At 51.0% G+C, this 23,603-nt stretch overlaps 1 protein-coding gene and 1 pseudogene across 5 annotated transcripts in view; one reads left to right on the top strand and one right to left on the bottom strand.

Annotated features, from left to right (window-relative positions):
- FBLN2 (fibulin 2) overlaps positions 1-23,603 on the bottom strand; it is an 85,824-nt gene that overhangs the window by 15,545 nt on the left and 46,676 nt on the right. For 4 of the 5 annotated variants that reach the window (XM_017505029.2, XM_017505031.2, XM_017505032.2 and 1 more), the window contains exons 3-8: positions 12,998-13,109; positions 11,534-11,663; positions 7,467-7,647; positions 3,328-3,537; positions 2,596-2,709; positions 1,789-1,890 (exon numbers count right to left, since the gene is read on the bottom strand). In XM_017505029.2, the coding sequence (XP_017360518.1) occupies positions 1,789-1,890; positions 2,596-2,709; positions 3,328-3,537; positions 7,467-7,647; positions 11,534-11,663; positions 12,998-13,109 (849 nt within the window). The remainder of the gene's footprint in view (positions 1-1,788; positions 1,891-2,595; positions 2,710-3,327; positions 3,538-7,466; positions 7,648-11,533; positions 11,664-12,997; positions 13,110-23,603) is intronic. The other variant, XM_037730125.1, reaches the window with a different exon arrangement.
- On the top strand, positions 15,448-15,531 carry LOC119467795 (annotated as a pseudogene).

Here is a 23,603-nt window from a genome sequence, read left to right as displayed (position 1 = left end):
GGCCTTGGGCCCAAGTCTGAGTGTGCAGAACTGGGCCCCACTGCTTCAGTAACGACAGTGGTGAGGTGAGACTCAGAGAGGGTGGGCGACTGCCCACAGTCACAGTGGGGCCAGGCCCAGAGGCTGCCTCCCGTGCACACTCGACACTTCCCACATCCACAGCCACCAAAGGAACCACACCACAGAGAGCTTGCAAAGTCCAATACTTAGGGGACCAGGCCAGCCACATAAACCAAAGGAGAGCCCACAAGGGCTCCAGGACACTGAGTGTCTATGCTCTGTCCCAAAGGGGACAGGGCTGTGAGCCCCTTGTATACAGATTTCACAAAGTTTCAAGAGAAACCTGGACTCTGGAAGTGTTTTAAGCACTTGTGCTCATCATGTTGGGAACTCACTTGATTATTTCCAATGCAGCAGAGTCGAGCAGCGCCCCTCTGCAGGGCAGATGCCCCTAGGAATGCCCATCATGACCTGTGGCCTGGAACCCGGCTTTCACTGCCAGGGCCTCCAGAGGAGGGAGGGGGGCCTGAGGATGCAGACACAGGCCAGGCTGCACGGCCAGCACAGGCAGAGAGGCCTCACGGGGCTAGGCCCAAAGGAGGCCCGCCCCAGGAAAGATGCAGTGCTTACATTTTCAGGGCCCTGGGAGATGGGGGGGCAGGGCTCAGAGAACCCAGCTCCACCTGGACATGAGAGCTGCCCCCAGCATCAGAGAGGAAGGCCTGCCGGTCACCACCACATCATGTAACCTAGGCAAATCTACTGTCCTCTCTTGGCCTGTGGGATGGTATCTGTCCACATCAGAACACAGTCTCAGCTTGGGGTGGACACAGGCTTTCAGCTTCTGGCAGGGATATGGGTATTCACCCAGGCAGATTTCACTCTGTTCTCCCCAGACACTCACCAAGGTCTCATCTCCCGAGCCTGAACTGCTGTTCTTCCTAGGCTCTGCATGCTCCATTTCTGTCCTGCCCCCAGGCAGGAGGTGGAGTCTTGAGACCTCTCAGCTTGGCTCTTCAGATGCCACTCACTGTGGGAACCCATCCAGCAGGTGCTGGATCCAATGGCCTCATTTTACAGTGGGGGGTCCTGGCCCACAGAGGCCCAGCAGAGACAAGACCCAGACCTAGGCGGGGCCATAGGGGTGGAAGGACTTGGCTCCCTGGACAGCTAATCATCACCAATGTCCTTCATTTGGGAACAGATTCAGCCAGGGATCTCTGCTGTCCAGCCTCCCTCCCACTCATCACTGGAGACACTTCTGTCTGCCCTTAAAACAGCCGGCATCACTTCCCCTTCCCCCACTCCACCCAGGCCTGAACATGGCCACACAGACCAGGGCAACCCTCAAGGGCAAAGTGAGTGGAGGTGGTGTCCACGGACCAGCAGCATCCACATCACCTCGTTAGAAGCACATATTCTCAGGCCTACCCACTCGGACTACTGACTCGATCTCTGGGGATTCGGCAGAATCTCAGGACCACCTGTTTTACCCAGGCCTCTAGGGACTCAGGTGCACACTCAGGAAACACAGAACACCATGGAAGCAGCCCAGGCCCTGTCCCTCTGCAGCCGTGTTTTGGGCCACCTGGAGTGCATGTAACGCCACACGGCCACGTGAAAGGGAGTGACTATTTAACCTGCACTACTGGGGGTGCTCATCATAGCAGCCAAGACCTTTCCCCCACAAACTCAGCAAGTTTTAGGTCCCAGCCACCCCCACCTGGAGGTCCCCATCACAGGCCAACTCAGGTTTGCACAGGTAGGAGGGCACCACAAGGCACTCACCTTCACAGGAAACGCCATCCGCCATGATGGCATAGCCAGGAAAACAGGAGCACATGGCTGAACCCCCAACGCTGTTGCACACCTGCTTGCAGGGTCCATTGTCTGAAGGAAACCACAAAGAAATCAGAGACCACCTGGGCCTGGCCTTGGCCCACACTGGCTCATTCCCCATCCCTGTCTCTAACCTACTAGTGAGACACAGAAACAAGGGTCCTGGGAGGCAGAGAGGCTGGGAGACAAGGAACCCCACTCCTGGTCCTTTTCACAGGTGCATCCGTTAAGTCTGCTCCAACACTGGCTGGCATCGGGGACGATGTCCTGGGTCTGCCTCCCCCACCATTCAGATCCCCGCCCATGCCTTGCGTGACAGCAATAACAGTGAGGGGACGGAGGAGAAGAGAGAAGGAGGAAGAGAAAGGAAGGAGGCAGGAAAAAAAGGAGGGGGAGGGAATGAAGAGAAGAACAAAGAATAGGACTTTCTAGGCATCACTGAATGCAACCTCCACGACAGCTCGGCAAACCAGGAACCTACTACCTCAACTACAAGAATGGAGACAAAAGGCAGCTAATTGGCTTGTTTGGGGTCACACACCAGGTCCCAGGCTGCCCCACACTGTGCCTCCTCAGTGACTTCCTCAGCTCCTCACTCAGCCCCAGGTGAGTCCATCATCCCCAAAACAGAAGCACCCCCTTTGGAAGGGCCATCTTGTACATACCCAGCAGCAGAGAGCTCACCACCTGCAAGCAGCCCAGACCTACCCCCTGGGCCCTGGGCCCTGTGCTGGAGACACCGCCCCCACTGCTTACCTTTGCAGGTATTGGGCTGTGGCAATGGCAGCGGGATGGTGTTAGGGGCCACCTGGGAAAATTCTGACTTCAGCACAGGCTCCCGTGGGGCTGCCGGCTGTGGACGGTGACCCTCTGTCACGGGTAAAGCAGAGAGGGGTTTGGGGGAGGTCTCAGGTCTTCAGCCAGGCCTCAGGCACTTCTAGGCACTTGCCCTTCTCACGCAGAGCACTGACATTTAATCCCCCACCCCATTTCACGGGAAAGGAAACGGAGGTTTGGAGTATGCATACACCTTGGGCAAGATCAATCTCAGCTACTGGGAGTACAGGGGGTGGAATGAAAAGAGGCAAGGAAGAAGAGAGGGGAGAAAGGAAAAAGAGTGTCTAGATTAAAAACCAATCAATTCTGGGACCACTGGCTGGGAGCAAATCCCTCTGGATCACCATGGGCCCAGCGTCGGGGAGATAGCTGGGTTTTGGTGAGATCCTCTGTGGCCTGAGCCTGTCCCTGAGCTCAAATATAGGACCTGGAACTGGGGCCAGGTCCCTGCAGACGGAGCTCCAGGAAGGAAGCTTCTATTTTCTCTGCCTCACAAATTCCCCATCACTGGGGGCCTCAGGCTCCTGTGGGTTCCAGTGTGTGAGGCAGCAGGAGGTGAAGGAACCCACAGTTTGCATCCCAGGAATGCCACACTCCCCTGGCAAGATCAGCCCTGCCCACAGCCCCTGCCTTGTCCATCACAGTCCTTACCTGGGCGGCAAGTGCGGCCATCATCCTGCAGCAAGAAGCCAGGAAAGCAGGCACAGTGGTAAGAGCCCACAGTATTGATGCAGAGGTGCTGGCACAGCTCTCCGGGGAGGAGAAGGCACTCATCCTGGTCATCACCTGGCAGGCTGTTAGGGAGCTCAGCCTCTGTGCCCAGGGATAGGGCCTCTCGACCTGCCATCTCTGCCTCTGAAACTAGGACAGGGGTTAGAGCTCAAGACAGAGCCAGCTTTGTCAGAGAAGGTGGCTGAGACCACCGGCTTCAGGAAACTAGTGCAGGTCGTCATCAGGACCTTTGTGTCCCCAGCAGACAGCAAGGATGGATGAAGCAGGATGGGTGGGTGGGTAGTCAGATGGACAGATGGATGGGTAGATAGGTGGGTGGGTGAGTAGATGGATGGGTGTGGATGGATGAGTGGGTAAGTAGATGGGTAGATAGATGGATGGGTAGATGGATGGGTGGGTGAATGAATGGGTGGGCAGATGAATAGGATGGGTGGATGGATAGGATGGGGGGATGGGTAGGTGGGTGAGTGGGTGAATGGGTGGGTGGGAGGATGGATGGATGGATGGATGGATGGTGAGTGGATGGGTGGATGAATGAAGGAGGATGGATAGATAGGTGGATGGGTGGGTAGAAGGATGGATGGTAGATGGATACATGGGTGAATGGACGAAGAGGTGTGTGGTTGAGTGGATGGATGGGTGGGTGGGTGGACAGACAGATAGACGGGTAGATGGATAGGTGAGCGGATGAACAGATGGATGGGTGAGTAGATGGGTGGGTGGATGGGTAGATGGAAGGGTGGGTAGGTGGATGAAAGGATGGGTGGGTGGATGGATATGTGAGTGGATGTATGAATGGGTGTGAGACTGAATGGATGGATGGGTAGATGAATGAGTGGATGAGTGAATAGGTAGATGGATGGGTGACAGACAGATGAACAATGGATGGATGGATTGGTAGGTAGATGGACGGACTGATGGATGGATGGATGGGTAGATGCATGGACAAACGGATGGATGGATGGATGGATGGATGGATGGATGGATGGATGGGCAAATGAATGAACAGACCTCCACAGTAAGAATGAACCCATCAGAGCCAGGTCCAAGTCTTCATCACTGAGTCCCCTACAATAGGACAGGGTCAGACCCACAAGGAAGCTCTCACTAAAGTGTTATAATGGATTCAGACCCCTGACCTCAGTGACATCAGGGAGGACCTTCCTTAGCAACAGAAAGGGCTCCAAATCTGGGCCCCATTGGCTCACATGTGACCACTAACCTGGGCCTTCCCTAGGTGGGTCATCTTGGGCAGCACTAGGCCTCTCTGTGTCTCCAGATTCTGAGACAAACCCATCTCCCAGGGCTGCCCTGGGGAGCAGGTGAGAGTGGGAGAGGAGGCTCCTGGGGCTAAGCTGCCTTGGGAAGCTCTTGGTATCACAGCTGTGGAGAAAGCATGCAGCCGGGACTTCAGCGGGAGGCCTACAGCCCCTCCAAGCTCTGTGCCAGCCCAGAGCCTCCGCCCTTCCCACCCAACCCAGGCAGTGGAGCCCACAGAGAGAGCAGCTGCATGAAGTCACGTCTGAGGAACGTGTTTCATATGGAGGATGTTTACATTAAGCTGCAGCCCAATCAGTCCCAGCCAGTGCCTCCAGGCAGGGCCATGATGGCTGGCAGTCTGGCCCTGCAGAGATTCAGCACTGCAGGCAAGTGGCAGACAGACCTGGGCCCAGGGCCCCTCCTAGCACACCACAGGCTATGCAGCACCTCCAGGATTCAGGCTCAGCTCACCCTCACCAGCATGTTCCTCACAGGAGTAGGAAGCATGGATCTCTGGTCTGGATCATGCCTGGCCCTGTTGTCCACCCACCAGTCCTTTGACTTCTGAAGCCAGACTCCCTCTCAAACTCTATCTTGAGCCAGACTCTTCTGTGTACTTACCTGGCCTTCATACCAGTACTCAACCAGCCCCCTTGGAGCCAGTCTCCGCAGGCGGCACTTCCTTAGACTGGACTTAGTCTCTGTACCCACGTTGGATTGGCGAGGGTGGTTTGTCCATCTATTTTGGTTAATCTGCCCAGGCCTGGCCTGGTCCAACCCCCACACACTCGCCCCTGCCTCATCCTGATAGGAGATCCAGGTATCTGTTCCCCCACCTGTACCTCACAGGATATGAGCTCTTCCTGTAGGATCTCCTGGGCCCTGGCAGCTGCGGACAGCAGGCGTCTTAATCCCTACGCACAGACTTCTACCATCTTGCATTATAGTGACAGAGACCTGGGTCGCTTGGAGCCCAGGCTGACTGAGTCTAGGTAAAATTCTGAGCAACAGGAAGCCTGAGGCAGAAATGGGGTCATTAGAGCCAAGATATTCAGCCCTGGCTGTGCCAAAGACCCAGCATATGCCTGGGGCAAGATCCGATCCTGCTCTTCTCCGGGCCTCATCTTCCTGCTCTGAGCTACTGACGCATGGCAATGGTAACAGCAACAGTGGTGGCAATGCTGAGTGCGTCACTAGGCACTGCGGAAAGCCCTTGACAGGCATCCTATCATTCATCCTTGCACTGAACAAGGTAAAGAATACAACTCCATTTGACAGATGCCACAATGAAGGCTCTGAGGACTGTGTGACTTGCCCCAGGTAAGCAAAGGAGCTGGGATTCCAACCAAGTCTGCTTGACTCCCGAGGCCAAGGGTTTAATCTTGATACCAGGATTAAATGGAGGCTTTAATTCCCACTGTGGCTTTGATTCCCACTCCATGAAGTGCCCAGGACAAATCCACAGGGGCCCCAGATGATGGTCCATAGGAACAGCAAAAAAACTAAGCTGGTGGTTCTGGAACCCACCTGGACATCTAACCCCCAACCAGTTGAGGCTGAACATGCGGATACCTACAAAGCAGGTCTGCCAGGACTCTCACGGCACCAGCCCCAGGCTCCTGCAGACCTACCAGGCACAGAAGGCTAATAGTCATGGGTCCAGGAGACAGCCCTAGCTAGGAGACAGGAACTAGACATGGCAGCTGTAACACACATCACAATAAGGGAAACAGAAAGGGGTGACACCAAGAACAATGAAGGAGGGTGGATGGATGCATGGATTTATGGATGGATAAATGCATGGATGGATGGATGGATAAATGGATGGATGGATGGATGGATAAATGGATGGATGGATAGATAGATGGACAGAAGTATAGATAAATGGACAGATGGGTGGGTGGATGGATGAATGGATAGATGAATAGATGGTCAGACAGATGGAAGACAAACAGATGGACAGATGAATGAATGAATGAATGAATGGGTAAGTAGATGGATAAATGGATGGATAGAGGAACTGATGAATGGATGAAGGGATGAATGGATGGATGAATGGATAGTGGATCGGTAGATATATGGATGAATGGATGATTGGATACCTAGATGGGTGGGTGAGTGAATGGGTAGACGGGTGGGTAGGTGGGTGGATGGGTGCGTAGGTGGATGGATGGATGGATGGATGGATGAATGGATGGATGGATAATTGGGTGGGTAGGTGGGTGGATGGGTGCGTAGGTGGATGGATGGATGGATGGATGGATGGATGGATGGATGGATAATTGGGTGGGTAGGTGGGTGGATGGGTGGGTAGGTGGATGGATGGATGGATGGATGAATGGATGGATGGATAATTGGGTGGGTAGGTGGGTGGGTGGGTGGATGGATAAGTGGATGGACAGATGATGGGACAGAGGATGAATGGGGGAGTAGATGAATGGATAGGGGTGGATGGATGGATGGGTGGATACAAGAGGACAGGAGGATGGGTGGGGGAAAAGTGCAATGGATGGATGGAAAAAGAGCAGACTGGTAAGTGGATAGGGACGAAGATGTATAGACAAAGAGAGGGGAGGGTGATGAGTGGATGGGGAAAGGGTGATGGGTGGTAGTTTGTGGTTAGGTGGGTGGAGTGGGTGGTCCACGAAAAACAATGAAATCACCATCCTCAGAACTCTGTTTAGAGCAGACCTTGTGTCTCAAGCCACAGGTGATAATGGACCCAGGGTCCCCACAGAAGGCCAGAGGTCACCCAGCCTTGGCCTCATATGCTACAGCCAGGGAAGGGCAGCACTCACCTCTCCGTGGTGCAGCCGCGGGCTCTGGAGGTCGGCGGACTTCAGGTACTATGAGAGGCTCTTCACCCTCACAGCAGGAGAGCATGACATGATTGCAGGGATAGCCCAGGTTGGGATTGGACTCACACGACTGGCCCTCGGCCCGCACACGGAGGCCCAGGCCACAGCAGTCACAGCATTGCTGCAGGGAGAGACGGTTATCACTGCCCAATCCCTGGCCCCAGCCTGGAGCTAGGCTCAGAGGAGGGGCTGATAAATCAAAGTGAATTCACCATTATTTTATCTCCTCTGCCAGATTATGCACTCTCCCAGGGCAGAGGGGTCCTCTGCTTCTATTTCCCAGGTCTGGCACAGGATAGGGCTAATTTAAGTCTTTTGAAATAGATAACAAATAAATGGCCTATTGTGGAAGGAACTATAAATTAATCCCCCAGCCATACTCATTATCCTCTCATGTTTACTAGCAAACCCCAATTCTATTCAATCAGCTAAAAGGCAGCATTTCCCAGCGGCCTTTGCAGTTAGAGACAGAGTCACTTCACGGAGCCTTTAGGAGGGCTTTAAACTGGGGATGACTCTACTTGAATCAAGTACATCATTTTTGCTCCCCCTCTTTCTCCTTCTTGGAGCATATATGTGATGGCTGGAGCTTTAGCAGCCTACTTGGGCCATGAAGTGACCCTGAAGATGAAAGCTACAAGTTAAAGATAAGTAAACATAAAAATAGAAGACTGGATTCCTAAAGATGTAGATCTACCCCATCCCAGACCACTTTCTTCAAAAATAAATTGGTATAATTATTTTTAAATACAGGGGTATATTGGTTACAGTAACAGCACCACTTTTGAAATAGATAACAAATAGATATTTTTGCAATGTGATATTGCAGCTACTTCTATTAAGAGAATGTGCGTATTTCCCAGCCTCTTAGTTGTGCCTTATGTCTTGCTTTGGCCAATAGAATGAGATACACATGACGGTGTATCAGCTCCTAGCCTAGGCCTCAAAAGACCTTGAACGCTTCTGTTTCTTTTCCTGGAACTCTGCACATCCACTAATGGAACAGGCCCATGCTAGCCTGCTGAGGGTTGAGACACTGCGTGGACAGAGACAAGTCATCCAGTGGAGGCCATCCTAGATCATCTAGCTCCAGCGGAGCCGTCGGCTGGCAGCAGCCACATAAGCAAGCTCCCCCAGGATCAGCTGAGCATGGCTCAGGTCAGCAGAAGTACTTGGCTGACCACAAATTCATGCGCTAAGCCAGCAACAGGCCACCGGGTTTTGGATGGTATGTTACCCAGCAAAAGCTAACAGATACTCTAGCCCTGCATCTCTCAATGTTGAACACTTCCTGCTACTGAAGGCCCATCACATACTTAACACTTAGTTGCATTATCTCTGATTCCCCACAACCACCCAAAAAGACAAGGATTATTATCCCCATTTTCCAGATAGAAAAGCTGAGGCTCAGAAAAGAGACCTGGTCAAAAACAGAAAAGGGGATTCTAAACGTTTCTAAACCCTGTCAATGGGGTCCTCTCACTAATACTAGTTGTTTTAAGGAAAAAACTGACCCCAAGATGACAAAAAATTGAAGTCAAATTCCTCCCCCAAATGCCAGAACCGTCCAGCGGCCTCTGTCACCATCGCCCAGGCTTCAGACCGTGAGCTTCAACTCCTTTCCCGGCTCCCCAGTCAGGATGAGGTCCCTTCTGGGAGGTCTCCTGAAACTGTGCTACTGCCCTGGTTTGCCCTCACCTCTGCTGTAGACAGCCAGCTATCCATCCCAATGTCTGTCTTCCCTTCTTCCTCATGTTCAGTGGGGCATCTGACCTCCCAGAATAAAGACGCTACATTCCTTAGTCTTCCTTGCAGCTAGGTGTGGCCAGCAGACTAGGCTCCAGCCAATGAAATCTAAGCAGAAGTACCGTCCACCCTCAAAAAAGGGAGCTCTTCTGCTAATGCTCACAGCAGCATTATTATTCACAATAGCCAAAAGGCAGAAGCAACCCAAGTGTCCATCGATGAGTGGACAGATACAGAAAATGTGGTCTGTCTTACACAATGGAATATTATTATTCCAGCCCAAAAAGGAAGGAAACACTTACATTTGCTACATATGGCATGGATGAACCTTGAAGACATTATGTTAAGTGAAATAAGCCAGACACAAAAGATCAAACACTGAATAATTCCACTTATATGAGTTCCCTAGAGTAGTCCAACGCACAGACACAAAAAGTGGAACGGTGGTTACCAGGAGCTACAGGGACAGAGAATGGGAGTTTGTGTTTAATGGGAACAGTTTCAGCTCGAGGAGGAATTCCTTGGATGCATGGTGGTGATGGCTGAACAACAATGTGACGTGCTTAATCCACTGAGTTGTGCACTTAAACATCATTAAGATGATCAATCTTACATCGCATGTATTTCACCATGACCAAAAATAATTTAAGCTGGGCATGGTGACCCTGCCTGTAATCCCAGCACTTTGGGAAGCCAAGGTAGGTGGATCACTTGAGGTCAGGAGTTCGAGACCAACCTCGTCAACATGGTGAAACCCTGGCTTTACTAAAAATACTAAAGTTTGCCAAGCATGGTGGTGCATGCCTGTCATCCCAGCTACTTGGGAGGCTGAGGCAGGAGAACTGCTTGAACCCGGGAGGCAAAGGATGGAGTGAGCTGAGATCACGCCACTGCACTCCAGCCTGGGTGACAGAGACTCCACCTCAAAATAATAATAATAATTATTATTATTATTTAATAATAATAATTTAAATAATAATTAAAACAAGGGAGCTCTCCTGTTCTTTTCTGGAGTTCGTCCTGGACCATAAGGCAGCAAATTAGAGCTGGCAGGTCAAGAAGACCACCACACCTGTGCCCCATTCCTGATGACCATGGAGCCACTGACTCCCCCAACTCAGGCCTGCCTTCCCTAGCCTGCAGCATATGAGAGAGAAGCCAGTGTTCCAGGAAGTTTTCCATTACTTATAGCCAAACTGACACCCTGTCCCTGGCTCTGTCCTGCAGTGGCCACCATGAGCTCCAGCACACAAACTGACCTCCTGATGCAAATCCCTTCCAGGGCTATGCAGACGCTCTGCTGGAAGCCCAAAGCTCTCAGCATCTTCTACTGTCCTTTATGTGCCAGCCTGAGGACTCCTGACAGCCTGTCTCTACTGCTGCCAGGCCACTGGACCACACACCCCATTTCCCAACGTCCTCGCCTGTGTGTTAGCTCACACTGTTCTCTGCACCACTGCTGCTTAGTGGGGTTTTACCCCATCCCAATCCCATGTGGGAAAGCCACCATCAATAACCAGTCCCCACAACTGCCAGAAGGGACCCGAATTACACCCCTCAAACTCGCCATGGGGTCCACCTTACTCAGAGTCAAACCACAGTCCTTCCCATGATGGCCGAGAGCCCTGTCGTCTCTCTGGGCTTGGCTCTCTGCCTGCCCCCGTCACTTGCTGCACTCCAGCCACACAGCCTAGACATGCCAGGCAGGCTGCGACCTCAGGGCCTTCGCACGTGCTGCACTCTGCCTGAAAGCATTTTCACAGATGTCCCTACCCCAGGCACTGCACAAATGCCCCCTTCTCAGTGAGGCTGTCAGCTGATACTGTAGCCCCTCCCCAGCCCCGACACTGCTTATCCCACCTCTGTTTAGGTTTTCCTCCTTAGCACAATCACCTGCAACCACGCCAGGTGCTAACATATTCACCGTGATCTTCCTCTGTCTTCCTGGCCAGAAAGAAATCCCCAGGAGGGCGGGAATTACAATCTGTGTTATTCATTGCTATATCCCTGGTGCCTAAAACAGGGCCTGGGGCACACACTGGTGCTCTAAAAAATATTCTCTGAATTAACTGGTCAGTATAATAACTGAAGACATTTTCTGCGCAGATGAAGAGTCCCCCACCCCAGGCGTGAGCACCACCCCCAGGAGGAGTCCCGAGGAAAGCCTAACTTCTTGGACCGTGAGGACCTTCAGGCCCAGGCCAGCTTCCTCCCTCACTGCCCTGCCCCGCCCCACCGTGAAGGGTGCAGGTCAGTCTTGCCTTGTACAGGGAGACACTGCAGGTGTCGTTGTCCTCAGCCCCACAGGTCTCACCCTCCTTGGCTCCCAGGACGCCGGCCATGCAGCTCTTTTCCTTCAAGTAGGAGACACAGCAGTGCCTCTGGGCTGTCCTGCAACAGAGCGGGCACCTCAGCCCCCGATCGCCTGCCCCATCCTCCCAGAGGGGAAACTGAGTGAGGCTCGGAGGAGGGAAGCCCTGTCCAAGGTCCACAGTGAGGGGGCTGGTGCTGGTGGCCAAGCCGGCACAACCTCCGCTGGATTGCATGGGTTTCATTTCTTGGCTTAAGCAAGAAGAAGCAGGCCTGAGTCCCTGGACTCGGAGCTGTGTGTCCCTGACCTCTGAGAGAGAAGGGTTGGTATCAGGGCCCCCACCACCACAAGGGTGGAGAAGGACAGAGAGACCCAATCCCAGGAAAGGCTGGCAGGTCAGCCTGGAGGAGCATAGGCTCCAGGTCCCTGGTCACTGCCTGCCAGTCACCATTGGGCTGCCTGGGGCAGAGGTGGTTGACAGGTCAGCTTCAGAGGCTGGAGCCAGGACAGGGCGGTGGGGATTATGGAGGGCAGGGTTCAGCATCCCCTGAGGCAGGGCATGTCCACAAGAGGGATGCAAGCATGCACTAGGACCGCGGGCTCCAAACTCCAGAGGTCCCAGTGGTGCATGCTCTAACTCCTAAGTAGCTCCAAATTGGTGGAATAGCAGAAGGGAAAGACAAGGTTAAAATATAAATGTTTTAAAGGAGGTGGAGTGGTCTGAACATCAGGAAACACAGGGTCTAATCATGGCCATGCTGGCAGTGAGCTGCGTGGCTTTGAGTGAATCACACTGCCTCTCTGAACCACGTCTTTCTTGTCTGGGCAAACGAGCAGGTTAGACGGGGTCCCTGGAAAAAAAGCAAGCATGAGCAGCTGACCAGAGCCCTCCTGGGCCTGGAAAAGGGAAGAAGGCATGGGGATAAATGATTGCTTTGCTGCGATATCCGAGTCAGAAGAAACAGTCAGCACGGCAGCAAGGGAGCATGGCGAGACGGCAGCCTCCTGAAGGCCCAAGGGCAGCAAAGCGGAGAAAGGAAGAGGGCAGAGGAGAGAAGGCCCGAGGAGGCGGAGTGTGGCAGCAGCTGCAGAGTGCGGGGAGGGGAGCACCCAGCTGTTCCTAGGGGATCGCAGTTTTTTGAAACTTGTTTCAAATTATATATTCCTCGGATCTTGCTTACTAGGCCAGTTACCAGTTTATGTGGCTGGTTTGTTCCTGGGACATCCTGGACTTTCCACACCTGGAGAAAGCCTGGCCAGATGGCCCACGGCAGCCACATCCAGTCACCCTTGTGCCCTGGAGGCAGGTGAAGGTACACTCTCTCTGGGCTGCCCAGGGCCTCAGGTCCTAGGCAAGCAGGGTTCTGGAGAAGGCCAGTGGGCAGCTCTGCCTGCTCCAAGGAGCCCACCCTACCTGCAGACGCTGCCCTCGGTGCCGCTCTCGGAGATCTCCAGGCACTCGTCATTGTCGATGGCCCACTGCTGTCCAGCTGCGCAGCACGTCTCGATCAGGTCCTTGGTGGAGCCTGTGGATGGCAACATGAGAAAGAGTCACCATACAGAGGTCACCAAGTACAGGAGATGTGCAGGTGCTCGTCCAGGTCTCCTTCACTGGGCAGGCAAACACCCACCCCTGCTGCTGTGCATGCTGGCTGCTAACAGCTCACAACACAGCTGCCTTTGGAGAACTGTCTGGGAGGTGAAGTCCTCCCCACAGGGGCTGGGAGGAGCCCAGGCAATAACAGGCTAACATGGGGCTGGAGCTCAGCCCCCAGTCTCAAAGCAGCCAGCTCTGTGGGGCCACTCGCACTCCAGAGATCCCACGGGGTCAGGCCGCACGCAGGTCACAGCTTTGAACGCCTCTCACCCCCTACTCCTCAAATAGTTCTCCTGAGATGTCTCCCCAAATGAACCAACACATGCACAAGACCCGCCAACTCAGGCTCTGCTTCTAAGGAACCCAACCTAAGACACCAAGACAGGACAAGAGATAAGAAAACAGCAGCAGTGGCAGCAAGAGAAGTTTAAGCTCATCCAGGAAATTCACGGAGGTTCCTGTTGAATACACACCTGACCCCTGAACAAAACAGGAGTCTTTGCTTTGGTTGGAATCGCACTGAAGCTGCAGAGTGAGTAGAAGAGAATAGTCATCTTTAAGGTATTGAATCACCCATCCAGACACACGTATGTATTTATTTTGAATAAAGTGTATGTTATACCCACAAGACAATTAAATTTTCTTCTTCATGTGAATCAAGCATATTTACTGTAGATTTATTTCTAGGGAATTTTTTCCTATTAACTTTTCTATTTAATTATTACAGGGGCCACTGCCACCCATGAGACGGCAAGACCAAGCCCTCCTCCTCCTCAGCCTACTCAACATGAAGACAGCGAGGATGGAGACCTGTATGATGGCCCACTTCCACTGCAGAAATAGTGAACGGATTTTCTCTTATGATTTTCTTAAAAACATTTTCTTTTCTCAGGTTTACTTTACTGTAAGAATACAGTATATAATACATATAACATACAAAACGTGTTCATTGACTATTTGTGCTATCAGTAAGGCTTCCTGTCAACAGTCAGCTATTAATCAAGTTTTTGAGGAGTCGAAAGTTACATGCGGATTCTTGACTGTTAGTGGGGTCAGCACCCCTCACTCCTGAGTTGTTCAAGGGGCAACTGTATTTATGACGGGGAGGTTGGAAGGAGTCAAGAGTAGTGGAGAACTTCTTAAAACTCAAAGGCACAAGCTATAGGTTACAAAAATTAATGAATTTGATTACCTCAAAACTCAAATAATATGTATAAGAAAGACTGTAGACAGATTAGGAGACGTTTCTGGAATGTCCAAAACTGACAAGGAATTGCTATCTACAAAACATAATAAATTCCTGAAAACTAACAACAACAAAAAAAAGAACTCCAAAGTAAAAGACCCGTTAGGCCAGATGTGGTGGTTCACACGTGTAATCCCAGCACCTTGGGAGGCTAAGATGGGTTGGTAGCTTGAGTTCAGGAGCTGGAGACCAGCCTGGTCAACATGGTAAAACCCCAACTCCACAAAAAATACAAAAGTTAGCCCAGCTACTCGGGAGGCTGAGGTGGGAGGATTGCTTGAGCCCAGGGATGGGGAGTGGGGGCGGAGGTTGCAGTGAGCTGAGATCGAGCCACTGCACTCCAGCCTGGGCGACAGAGCGAGACTTTGTCTCAAAAAATCATAATAATATATCCATGAAACTGGAAATATGAGAAATGCCAGCCAGAGGTGAGGATCCCCTTTTCTCCTTTAGTGCTGTGTTCCTCCGCACTGCTGTATGTCCACGTGTCTGGGGTGGCAGTGGCAAGTGGTGTGGCCAGCTTGAGGGAGACGCGGCACCACTTGCTTACACAGTTAAGCACACGCATCATCTAGGACCCAGACGCTCTGCTCCTGCTGTCCATGCCAGGGAAGTCCTCACCACAGCACATAACACAATCAGTATAAGGATGCCCATGTCAAGTGTTATTTGTGGAAGGGGGTTGGGGAAAGCCTGGGTGTCCATCACTGGGGGGAAGATGAGGAAAATGGGGGCCATCCTACATGGAGGAGCTATCAAAAACAACACACTGGATACAAACAGCAGCACGAGCCAGGCACACAGACACCCAACAATGTGGAGGAACACAGCACTAAGGGAAAAAAGGAAAAAGCCAAATCAGTTCTACTACACAAATTTAAAATATCACACGTAAAATAACAATACATACTTTGCAAGAACACATGAAAGCAAAAACACACTGATGAGATGAAACTGTTAGCTGTGGGGGTGGAGGCGGTGGATGGGAATGGAGAAAGGAGATGAAAGAAAATAAAACATTAAGACTATACTTTCAGGGATCACTTCTAGAGTTTGTTACTAGAGAAGTTTCTCTGAACGTGTAGAACACCAAAAATAAAATATTAATATACAAATAAAACAAGAGAGAGCCTTGCAAAGAGGATAATAAGAGCCACACCAAGAAATGAGAAGTGTAATTAACCCAAGCATTTGCTCGAGGTCTGAAAGTGACATTCCTAAGTCAAGTTCATACAGAATACCTAGACATTCATGCTGGGGGCAACAGGTAACAGACGAGTGCTCTGAGCCTGACGGGCCTGAGTCCACATCTCAGCATCGCCACTGACAGCTGCTTCTCCTCCCTACAGACTCAGAGTCCTTCTCTGTATGAGGACGAAACGGCTGTGCAGGCACTGAGACCCACAAAGTCCTCTAAATGTCCTGAGCAGTTCATGTAAGGGTGCAGGGCTGAAGGACAGATGCTGTGAAGGACAGCGCCTGCATACTCCAGCAGGACAAGAGCTTAGCAGGCACAGCAAGTCACGACGCTTTCCTGAGTTTCTATTCCACAGGGAAAACAGGTTTCATCGCAGCCTGAGGCACCGAGAGGAACGAAAGTCCTTGAAAACTGGTGTCTACCAGAAGCACATAGCAAACATCACACTCAATGGGGGAGCATTAAGCACACCCCCCACTGAATCATTAAATATATCAAAAATAATGCCCATGGGCCATGCTACTGTATAGCATCCTCCTGGAGATACTAGCAAATACAGTAAAACAAGAAAAAAGGAGGCCGAGCACAGTGGCTCATGCCTGTAATCCCAGCACTCTGAGAGGCCGAGGCAGGTGGATCATAAGGTCAGGAGTTCAACACTGGCCTAGCCAACATGGTGAAACCCTGTCTCTACTAAAAATACAAGAAAATTAGCCAGGTGTTGGGGCATGTATCTGTAATCCCAGCTACTCGAGAGGCTGAGGCAGGAGAATTGCTTGAACCAGGGAGGCAGAGGTTGCAGTGAGCCAGGATCATGCCACTGCACTCCAGCCTGGGTGACAGGGCAAGACTGTCTTGGGAGAAAAAAAAAAGAGAGAGAGAGAGAGAGAGAGAGAGAAAAGGGCCAAAGAAATAACAGAAAGAAGAAATAACCGTCATTATTGGCAGATGTTATGGTTTCACCTTCCTAGCCAATCCAAGAGAATTGAAACTCACAAAGTATTAGAATTGATACAATAACAATAATGATTTATAATACAACAGCCAAAAACAACACACTCAAATTAGTGGCTTTCGTATACCCCCATAACAATTAAATAGGAAAGCTAATAGGAAAAAATTCCCTAGAAATAAATCTACAGTAAACATGCCTGATTCACATGAAGAAGAAAATTTAATTGTCTAATGGGTATAACATACACTTTATTCAAAATACATACCATGTGTCTGGATGGGTAATTCAACGCCTTAAAGATGTCAATTCTCTTCTACTGACTCTACAATTTCAATGTGATTCCAACCAAAGCAAAGCATAACTGTCATAGAATTTGTCATGTTAATTCTAAAATTCATCCAAAAGAAAGAAATGTTTAAGAATACCCAAGAACATTTCTGAAAAATAAGAATAGAGAAGGTAGACTTTCTCTAACAGTATCAGAATACACTTCAAAGTTCTAATAATCAGAACAAGGAGACAAGGAGCTCAATGGAGAAGAGTTCAGAAGCAGAGCTATGTGCATATGGGAACTGAATACATGAGGAAGGCAACGTTCAAACTTAGCAGGGAAAGAATTTAACATATGATGCTGGGACCCACATCACATCATACACGGAAGTAAATTCCAAATCTATAAAGGTAGTATTGGAATAAAATTTACAAAGATAATTTCAGAATAAAGAGAACCTTCTTCAGAAATAAAATCCACAGCCTGTAATCCCAGTACTCTGCCAGGCTGAAGCGGGAGGATCACTTGAGACCAGTAGTTTGAGACCAGCCTGAGGAACACAGTGTAACTGTCTCTTAAAAAGAAAAAATTTAACCGGGCATGGTGGCACATGCCTGCATTCCCAGGTACTCAGGAGCCTGAGGGGAAAGGATTGCTTGAGCCAGGACATGGAAGCTTCAGTGAGCCACACTTGCGCCACTGCACTCCAACCTGGGTGATGGACTAAGACCCTGTCTCAAACAAACAAATAAATGACCCTCTGACAGGAGATGGCACTGTGAGAGGCTCTTGTTTATGAGTTTACTTTCTCAGTTGTCTGTTTCCTCCTCTGCAATGTCAGCTCCCAGATGGTAGGTATCTTATCTATCTTGCTCACAGCTGTATCAGCCACTGGCACATGGCGGGTGTTCAATGAGTATTTGCTGAATAAATCTAGGAGACCCTGGGTCCCTGAGAGCCGCTGTGCCAGAGGCTGGGATCAGTGCTCACCATCTGAATGGAACATGGCTCAGACATGTCTGGCCCAGGACTCAGGAGTACCGGGTGCCAGGCAGAGCCCTGCCACAGTCCTGACTTGAGTCTCTGTGGCCACGGAGGGTGACACCACTATTCAATGCTTCATCCCCTCTTGTTACGCTCTGGGCATGTGGGAGTCTCTCATTATTTGAATACTTCTCTTAATGGGCTGTGACTCTACCCAGGTAGCTTATCCTCTCTTCTGCACAGCTCAGACTCACAACATTTTCCTACAGGACCGAATCCTCCCTCCCTAAACCTCCTCCAAGATTGCCTTACAGAGATGATGGTCCCTGGCTCTTAGCCAGGTGACATCAGTGGGATGTCCAATGAGGATAACAGTAACAGCTGAAATACAGCAGGGCCAGCAACCAGCCAGGCCAGGTCCCAGCACACGAACCTCACAGTTACTAAGAGTGGGTACTGACAGCATTCCTATTCACAGATGAGCTGGGGAGTTAGAAATCCCAAGCAGGGTGACTACACTTCACAAAAATGCACTGTGCTCAGGTGATGGATACCCTCAACACCCTGACTTAACCACTATGAATTACATACATGTCACAGAATTTCTCATGTACCCACCCCATAAGTGTGTACAAATTTAAAAAAGAAGTCCCAAGCCTCAATTTCCCCTCTTCCTCTCTTTTCTCCAGGCCTGAGCTTCCCCACGTCTTTCGCACAAGGGACCTGATGCAGCTGATCCTGAAGGTCCTCTCTGAGACTGTAACTATCACTAGTCTGGGTCTGTTTTTTTGGCGGCTGAATGGCGCCCTCCACCTGCCCCTCCTTGATCAGATGCCAGGTTTCAGCCTGAGCTTGGCAGGCTTCTCCCCATTCTCTCCTGGCCACCTTCCTTCACAAACAAAGCTCAGGAGCTATGATCCTTATGCTGGGAGGGCCAGCCACTTGCAGCAGGAAGGGAAATTGTGCAGGTACCAGGAGTGGCATTGCCAGGTGCCATCCAAAATGTGGGAGGCAGAGCCAAGCAAAGCCCAGCAAGGTGAGTGAGTATAACTCATCTTATGTCCAGAGGCCACAGCCCTCCACCCTGATTCTTCAACCAGAAGCCACCTCCACCTCCTCTCCTCCAAGTCTCCTTCTGAGATCACCTCTCTCTCTCTCTTTCTCTCTCTCTCTCCCTCTCTCTCTCTCTCTCTCTCTCTCTCACACACACACACACACACACATTTTAAGTTCCTGAGCACAAGGCTTTTGGAGTCTTAGCGCTGGGGCTTCTCCATCACACCCTGGCCTGGCTGATCTCATCTCCAAGCTTCCAATGCCACCTTCTCCTTGCCCAGCCCCCCACATCACATGCACATGCCCACAGCTGGCCAAGAAACCACCCCAGATATCTCCCTGGTACCCCCCCGCAGCTGGAATTTGCTCAGCTCCGGATTTTCCCAAGCACGCCCTCCCTGGGTCTTCCTGTGTCAACAAAGGTCCTGCCATCCTCAGGCCAATCCCCCATCCTCTGCCTCCCTCCAATCCATCACTCATGGGGCCACCTCCAAAGGCATCCGAGTCCACCAGTCCACCAGTCACCCCCTCCTCTACCACCCCCTGCTGTCCTCCTTGCTCCCACTTCTGTCACCCTCCAGTCCATTACCCACAGGGCTACAGAATGACTGTCCACAAATACAAATCAGGTTGGATCTCTCCTGCGCCTATGGCTCCCCCGCATGGTCCCCATTTTCCTTACAAAGCCCTATATGGTGGGGCACTGCACACCTCCCCTCCTGGCCTCCTTTCTCTGACCCACTCTCCTACTCACTCTCTCTACTCAGGAGCTCCTTGGGCTCAGTCCTGCCCCAGGGCCTGGGCACTTGCCATGCTGCCTGCCTGGATCCTCCACCTCTCCCTGTGCCATCCGCTGCCCCCACTCTGTATGGGGCAGGCTCCTTCTCTTTTGGGGGGACTCTCCTCCTCAGAGAGGGTCTCCCTGTCTTCCATATCTAAACTAGCTCCTACTCAATCCTCATCACGTCACCTTACCTAATCTTCCTCACAATGCCCTGGCCTTCCCATCCATGAGTCATCTTGGGGAGCCCTGGGGCTCCACAGATCCCACAGGAAAGCCACTGCCCTATAGGATCAAGTGCCTCTCTCGGGAGTGAGACTCAGGGCCTTTGCAGGACAGCCCAGACTCGGCTCCCAGCCACACACACCTTCTGTTCTATGCCTTTGCACACGCTGTTCCCTGATGGGATGCCCTTCTTCTACCTTGGCCACCTGGCAAGTGTCCAACTACTCATTCCTAATAAGCCAGTCCAGATGTGACTCCCTGTCTGTCCATCCAGCAGGCTCTGTCTAGCACCAAGGAAAAGCAGCTGCCTCCTCTGACTTCACTCACGTCCTTCCACCACGATGTCCCTGTCAGGTGGCAGGCTTGTCCTAACCACCAGATTGTGAGGGTCTCATGGGCCAAGAATCAGCCTGATAATTGCAGGGTCTCCAGTGCGCAGCACACAGCACAGACCAGGTCCCTGGTAAAATCTGGGGCTGGGTGAAATAGTTCAGGCTCTTGGTGTATATCACCTCATGTAAAGCTCACATCAACAACAGGAGGTCCGTGTGATGATCTCCCTGTCCCAGAGGTGTAAAAAGAGGTTCTAAGAGTTTAAGAGGTATATCCCAGCCGGGCCCTGTGGCTAACGCCTATCATCCCAACACTTTGGGAGGCCGAGACGTGTGGATCATGAGATCAGGAGATGGAGACGATCCTGGCTAACACGATGAAACCCCATCTCTACTAAAACACAAAAAATTAGCCAGGCATAGTGGCATGCGCCTGTAGTCCCAGAATCACTTGAATCTGGGAGGCGGAGGTTGCAGTGAGCTGGAATCGCGCCACTGCACTCCAACCTGGCAACGATGCAAGACTCCATTTCAAAAAAAAGAGAGAGATGCAGCCCAAGGGCATCATGGGCTTAGGCAAATGACAAAGAAGAATGCAAACCCTTACTGGCCACCTCCCCTTACACCATCTCTAAGTAGCAGATGCTACCAGGGTCACAAGACAAGCACAGGTGTGTCCTCCCACCGCTGGAATCACAGGTGTGTAGCTGGGCCACCACTCACTGGCTGGGGGACCTGGGCAAGTCACTCAGCTTGTGAGCCTCCATTTCCTTACCTGTAAAATGGGCAAGTAACCCCCCCGCCCACATTTCACAAGTGGGGACATAAGATTCAGTGTGTGGCAAACACCTAGTGCTCAGTAAATGCAGCCTCCCTATCCCCTGGCACATGCAAGATGCTTGGTGACTACTTTCCAAATTAATTAACAAAGGGACAGACAAATCCATGGAGGGATAAGCAACCATCCCTTCAGCAGCAGAAACTGGTGCAGCCTTCAACCAACCCTACTCTGCCTCTTCCTTCTTCTGGCTGTTCAAGAATTCCCCATTTCTGTCCACTTTGCTGCTTTGCAGGAGCTCAGGCCGAGGGAGAGCAATGCCTTCCCTATCTGCTGATTCTCAGAAGCACTGTGGAAAGAGAGACGCAGGTGCTCTCCACCCTGACAGCCCAGCCCCAACCCAGAGGCTCTCTCTGGCCTCCAGGGATTGGCAGTGACATGGCCCAGCAACATCCCGGCTTCAGAACACACTGTTGACTTCACAGCATCAGGGCTCCGGGCCTGGCAGCAGGGTAAGCACGACCCTTGCCCGGAAGGAACCCCACTGCTCCCACGCCGAGCAGCACAGAGCAGGTCCACCCTGGAAAACCACTCACTGTCCCCTGGCAAAGTGGACGGTGCCACACCCACGGCCCTGAGTGTTCTGGTAGTCTCCAGGTGGTTTCCAAGTGCCCACAAATGAGAGAAAGGGTCCGTAGGCTGCAGCGTGACCACATGATGCCAGCTCCCTCACTGCCACCACATGCAATGACCCACAAGGACCACACCAGCACTGCGCTAGGCAAAGAGGCAGGTCACAGGGGAGTACTGCACACGGACTTGCATATGAGGCTCAAAAACAGAGAGGAATGAGGCAAGACTGCTCGGGGGTTTAAAGGGAAGGACGGAACTCCCGCTGACTGCTGTCAGGACGGTGGTAACTGTGGGTTGGGGTGTCAGGGTGACCCTATGGTTTCCGCCCTGCTGCCCATGTGGACACTTCCTGAACTGCTCTTCTCCTCCCAAACAAAAACAGTACTGAAAAAGGTAGTATGATCAGAAACCTCTAAAACTAAAGACTAAAAGAGTCTTAAAAATAGATCCAGGCCAGATGCAGTGGTTCACAACTATAATACCAGCATTTTGAGAGGCCGAAGTGGGAGGACTGCTTGAGGCCAGGAGTTCGAGACCAGCCTGGACAACATAGCCACACTCCATCTCTATAAAAAATTTAAAAATTAGCCAGGTGTGCTGGTGTGTGCCTACAGTCCCAGCTACTTGGGAGGCTGAGGCAGGAAGATCACTTGAGCCTGGGAGGTCGAGGCTGCAGTGAGCTATGATCGTGCCACTGCACTTCAGCCTGAACAACAGAGCAAGGCCTTATCTAAAAAAAAAAAATTTTTTTTAAGAAAAATAAAAAATAAAATCAAGGTAAGTGAAACAAGCCAGATGCACAAGGATAAAGACTGTATGATTCCACTTGTATAGGATCCCTAGAGTAGTCGATTCATAGAGACGGAAAATGGAATGGTGGGTGCCAGGGGCTAGGGGTGGGGGATAGGGAGTTAGTGTTTAATGGAGACAGAGTTTCAGTTTGGGAAGATGAAAAATGTCTGGAGGTAGATGGTGGCGATGGCTGCACAACCAGGTGGATATAATTCATGCCATGGAAGAGCAGAGCTAAAAATGGGCAATGTCATTTTATGTGATAAAAACAGTAATACACTGTAGTGTAAAAAAGTTGTGACCCTGCACCTCTCCTTGTAGGGATTTAATCTGCTGATAGATTAGATGATCTAATGAACACAAACAGGAGCATCACAGATTCTGATGCACCTGCATTTGTGACAGCAAAGATCCAGAAACAACCTAAATCCCATCTGCAGGGCAGTGATTGAATAACTGATGCTGACCAACACAGTGAGCCTCCATCTTCACAAAAAAATTTAAAAATTAGGCAGGCGTGGTGGCATGCAGCTGTGGTCTCAGCTACTTGGGAGGCTGAGGCAGGAGGATGGCTTGAGCCCAGGAGGTCTAGGCTGCAGAGACCAGTGATCACGCCACTGCACTCCAGCCTGGGGACAGAGCAAGACCTTATCTCAAAACAAAGCAAAACTGACGCTATATCCATCTAATCTGATGCAGCTGTTAAAAAGCATTAGATCTGCATGTACTTACATGAACCAATTTCCACGTGTACGGTGAAGAATTTTTTAAGGATCAATGCTGAATAGTATCTCTAATAAGCTACCATTTGTCTTTCTAAAAAGAGGCATGGATATGCATGGATTATTTCTGGAAGGAGACCCAAGAAACTGGTAATGGTGGCTATCTTGGGGAGGGACTCAGCCCTGGGAGGGAGGAAGGAAACTGACCTGTCACTGTTTACCCCTTTTGATTTTATATTTGTTTCTTATCTCCTATGCAGGTATTACTCATTCAAGAGACTTATAAAAAATTGAGATTCTGAGGATTCTAAGCTCCTTTGATCATAGGACAATGGATTTCCGAACAATTCAGTGCAGAGGTCATGACCCCTCTAGACAGTCCTGGCTCCTTGACATTAAAGCCTTAAAGAATTCTGGCACTGAAAATGCTACAGAGGAGTTTTCACACCT

This window comes from Cebus imitator, unplaced genomic scaffold (genome assembly GCF_001604975.1).
Source record: "Cebus imitator isolate Cc_AM_T3 unplaced genomic scaffold, Cebus_imitator-1.0 Scaffold332, whole genome shotgun sequence".
Classification (NCBI taxonomy): domain Eukaryota; kingdom Metazoa; phylum Chordata; class Mammalia; order Primates; family Cebidae; genus Cebus; species Cebus imitator.
Note: the sequence above shows the minus strand (reverse complement) of the source record. Positions and strands in the feature narration are given on the sequence as shown.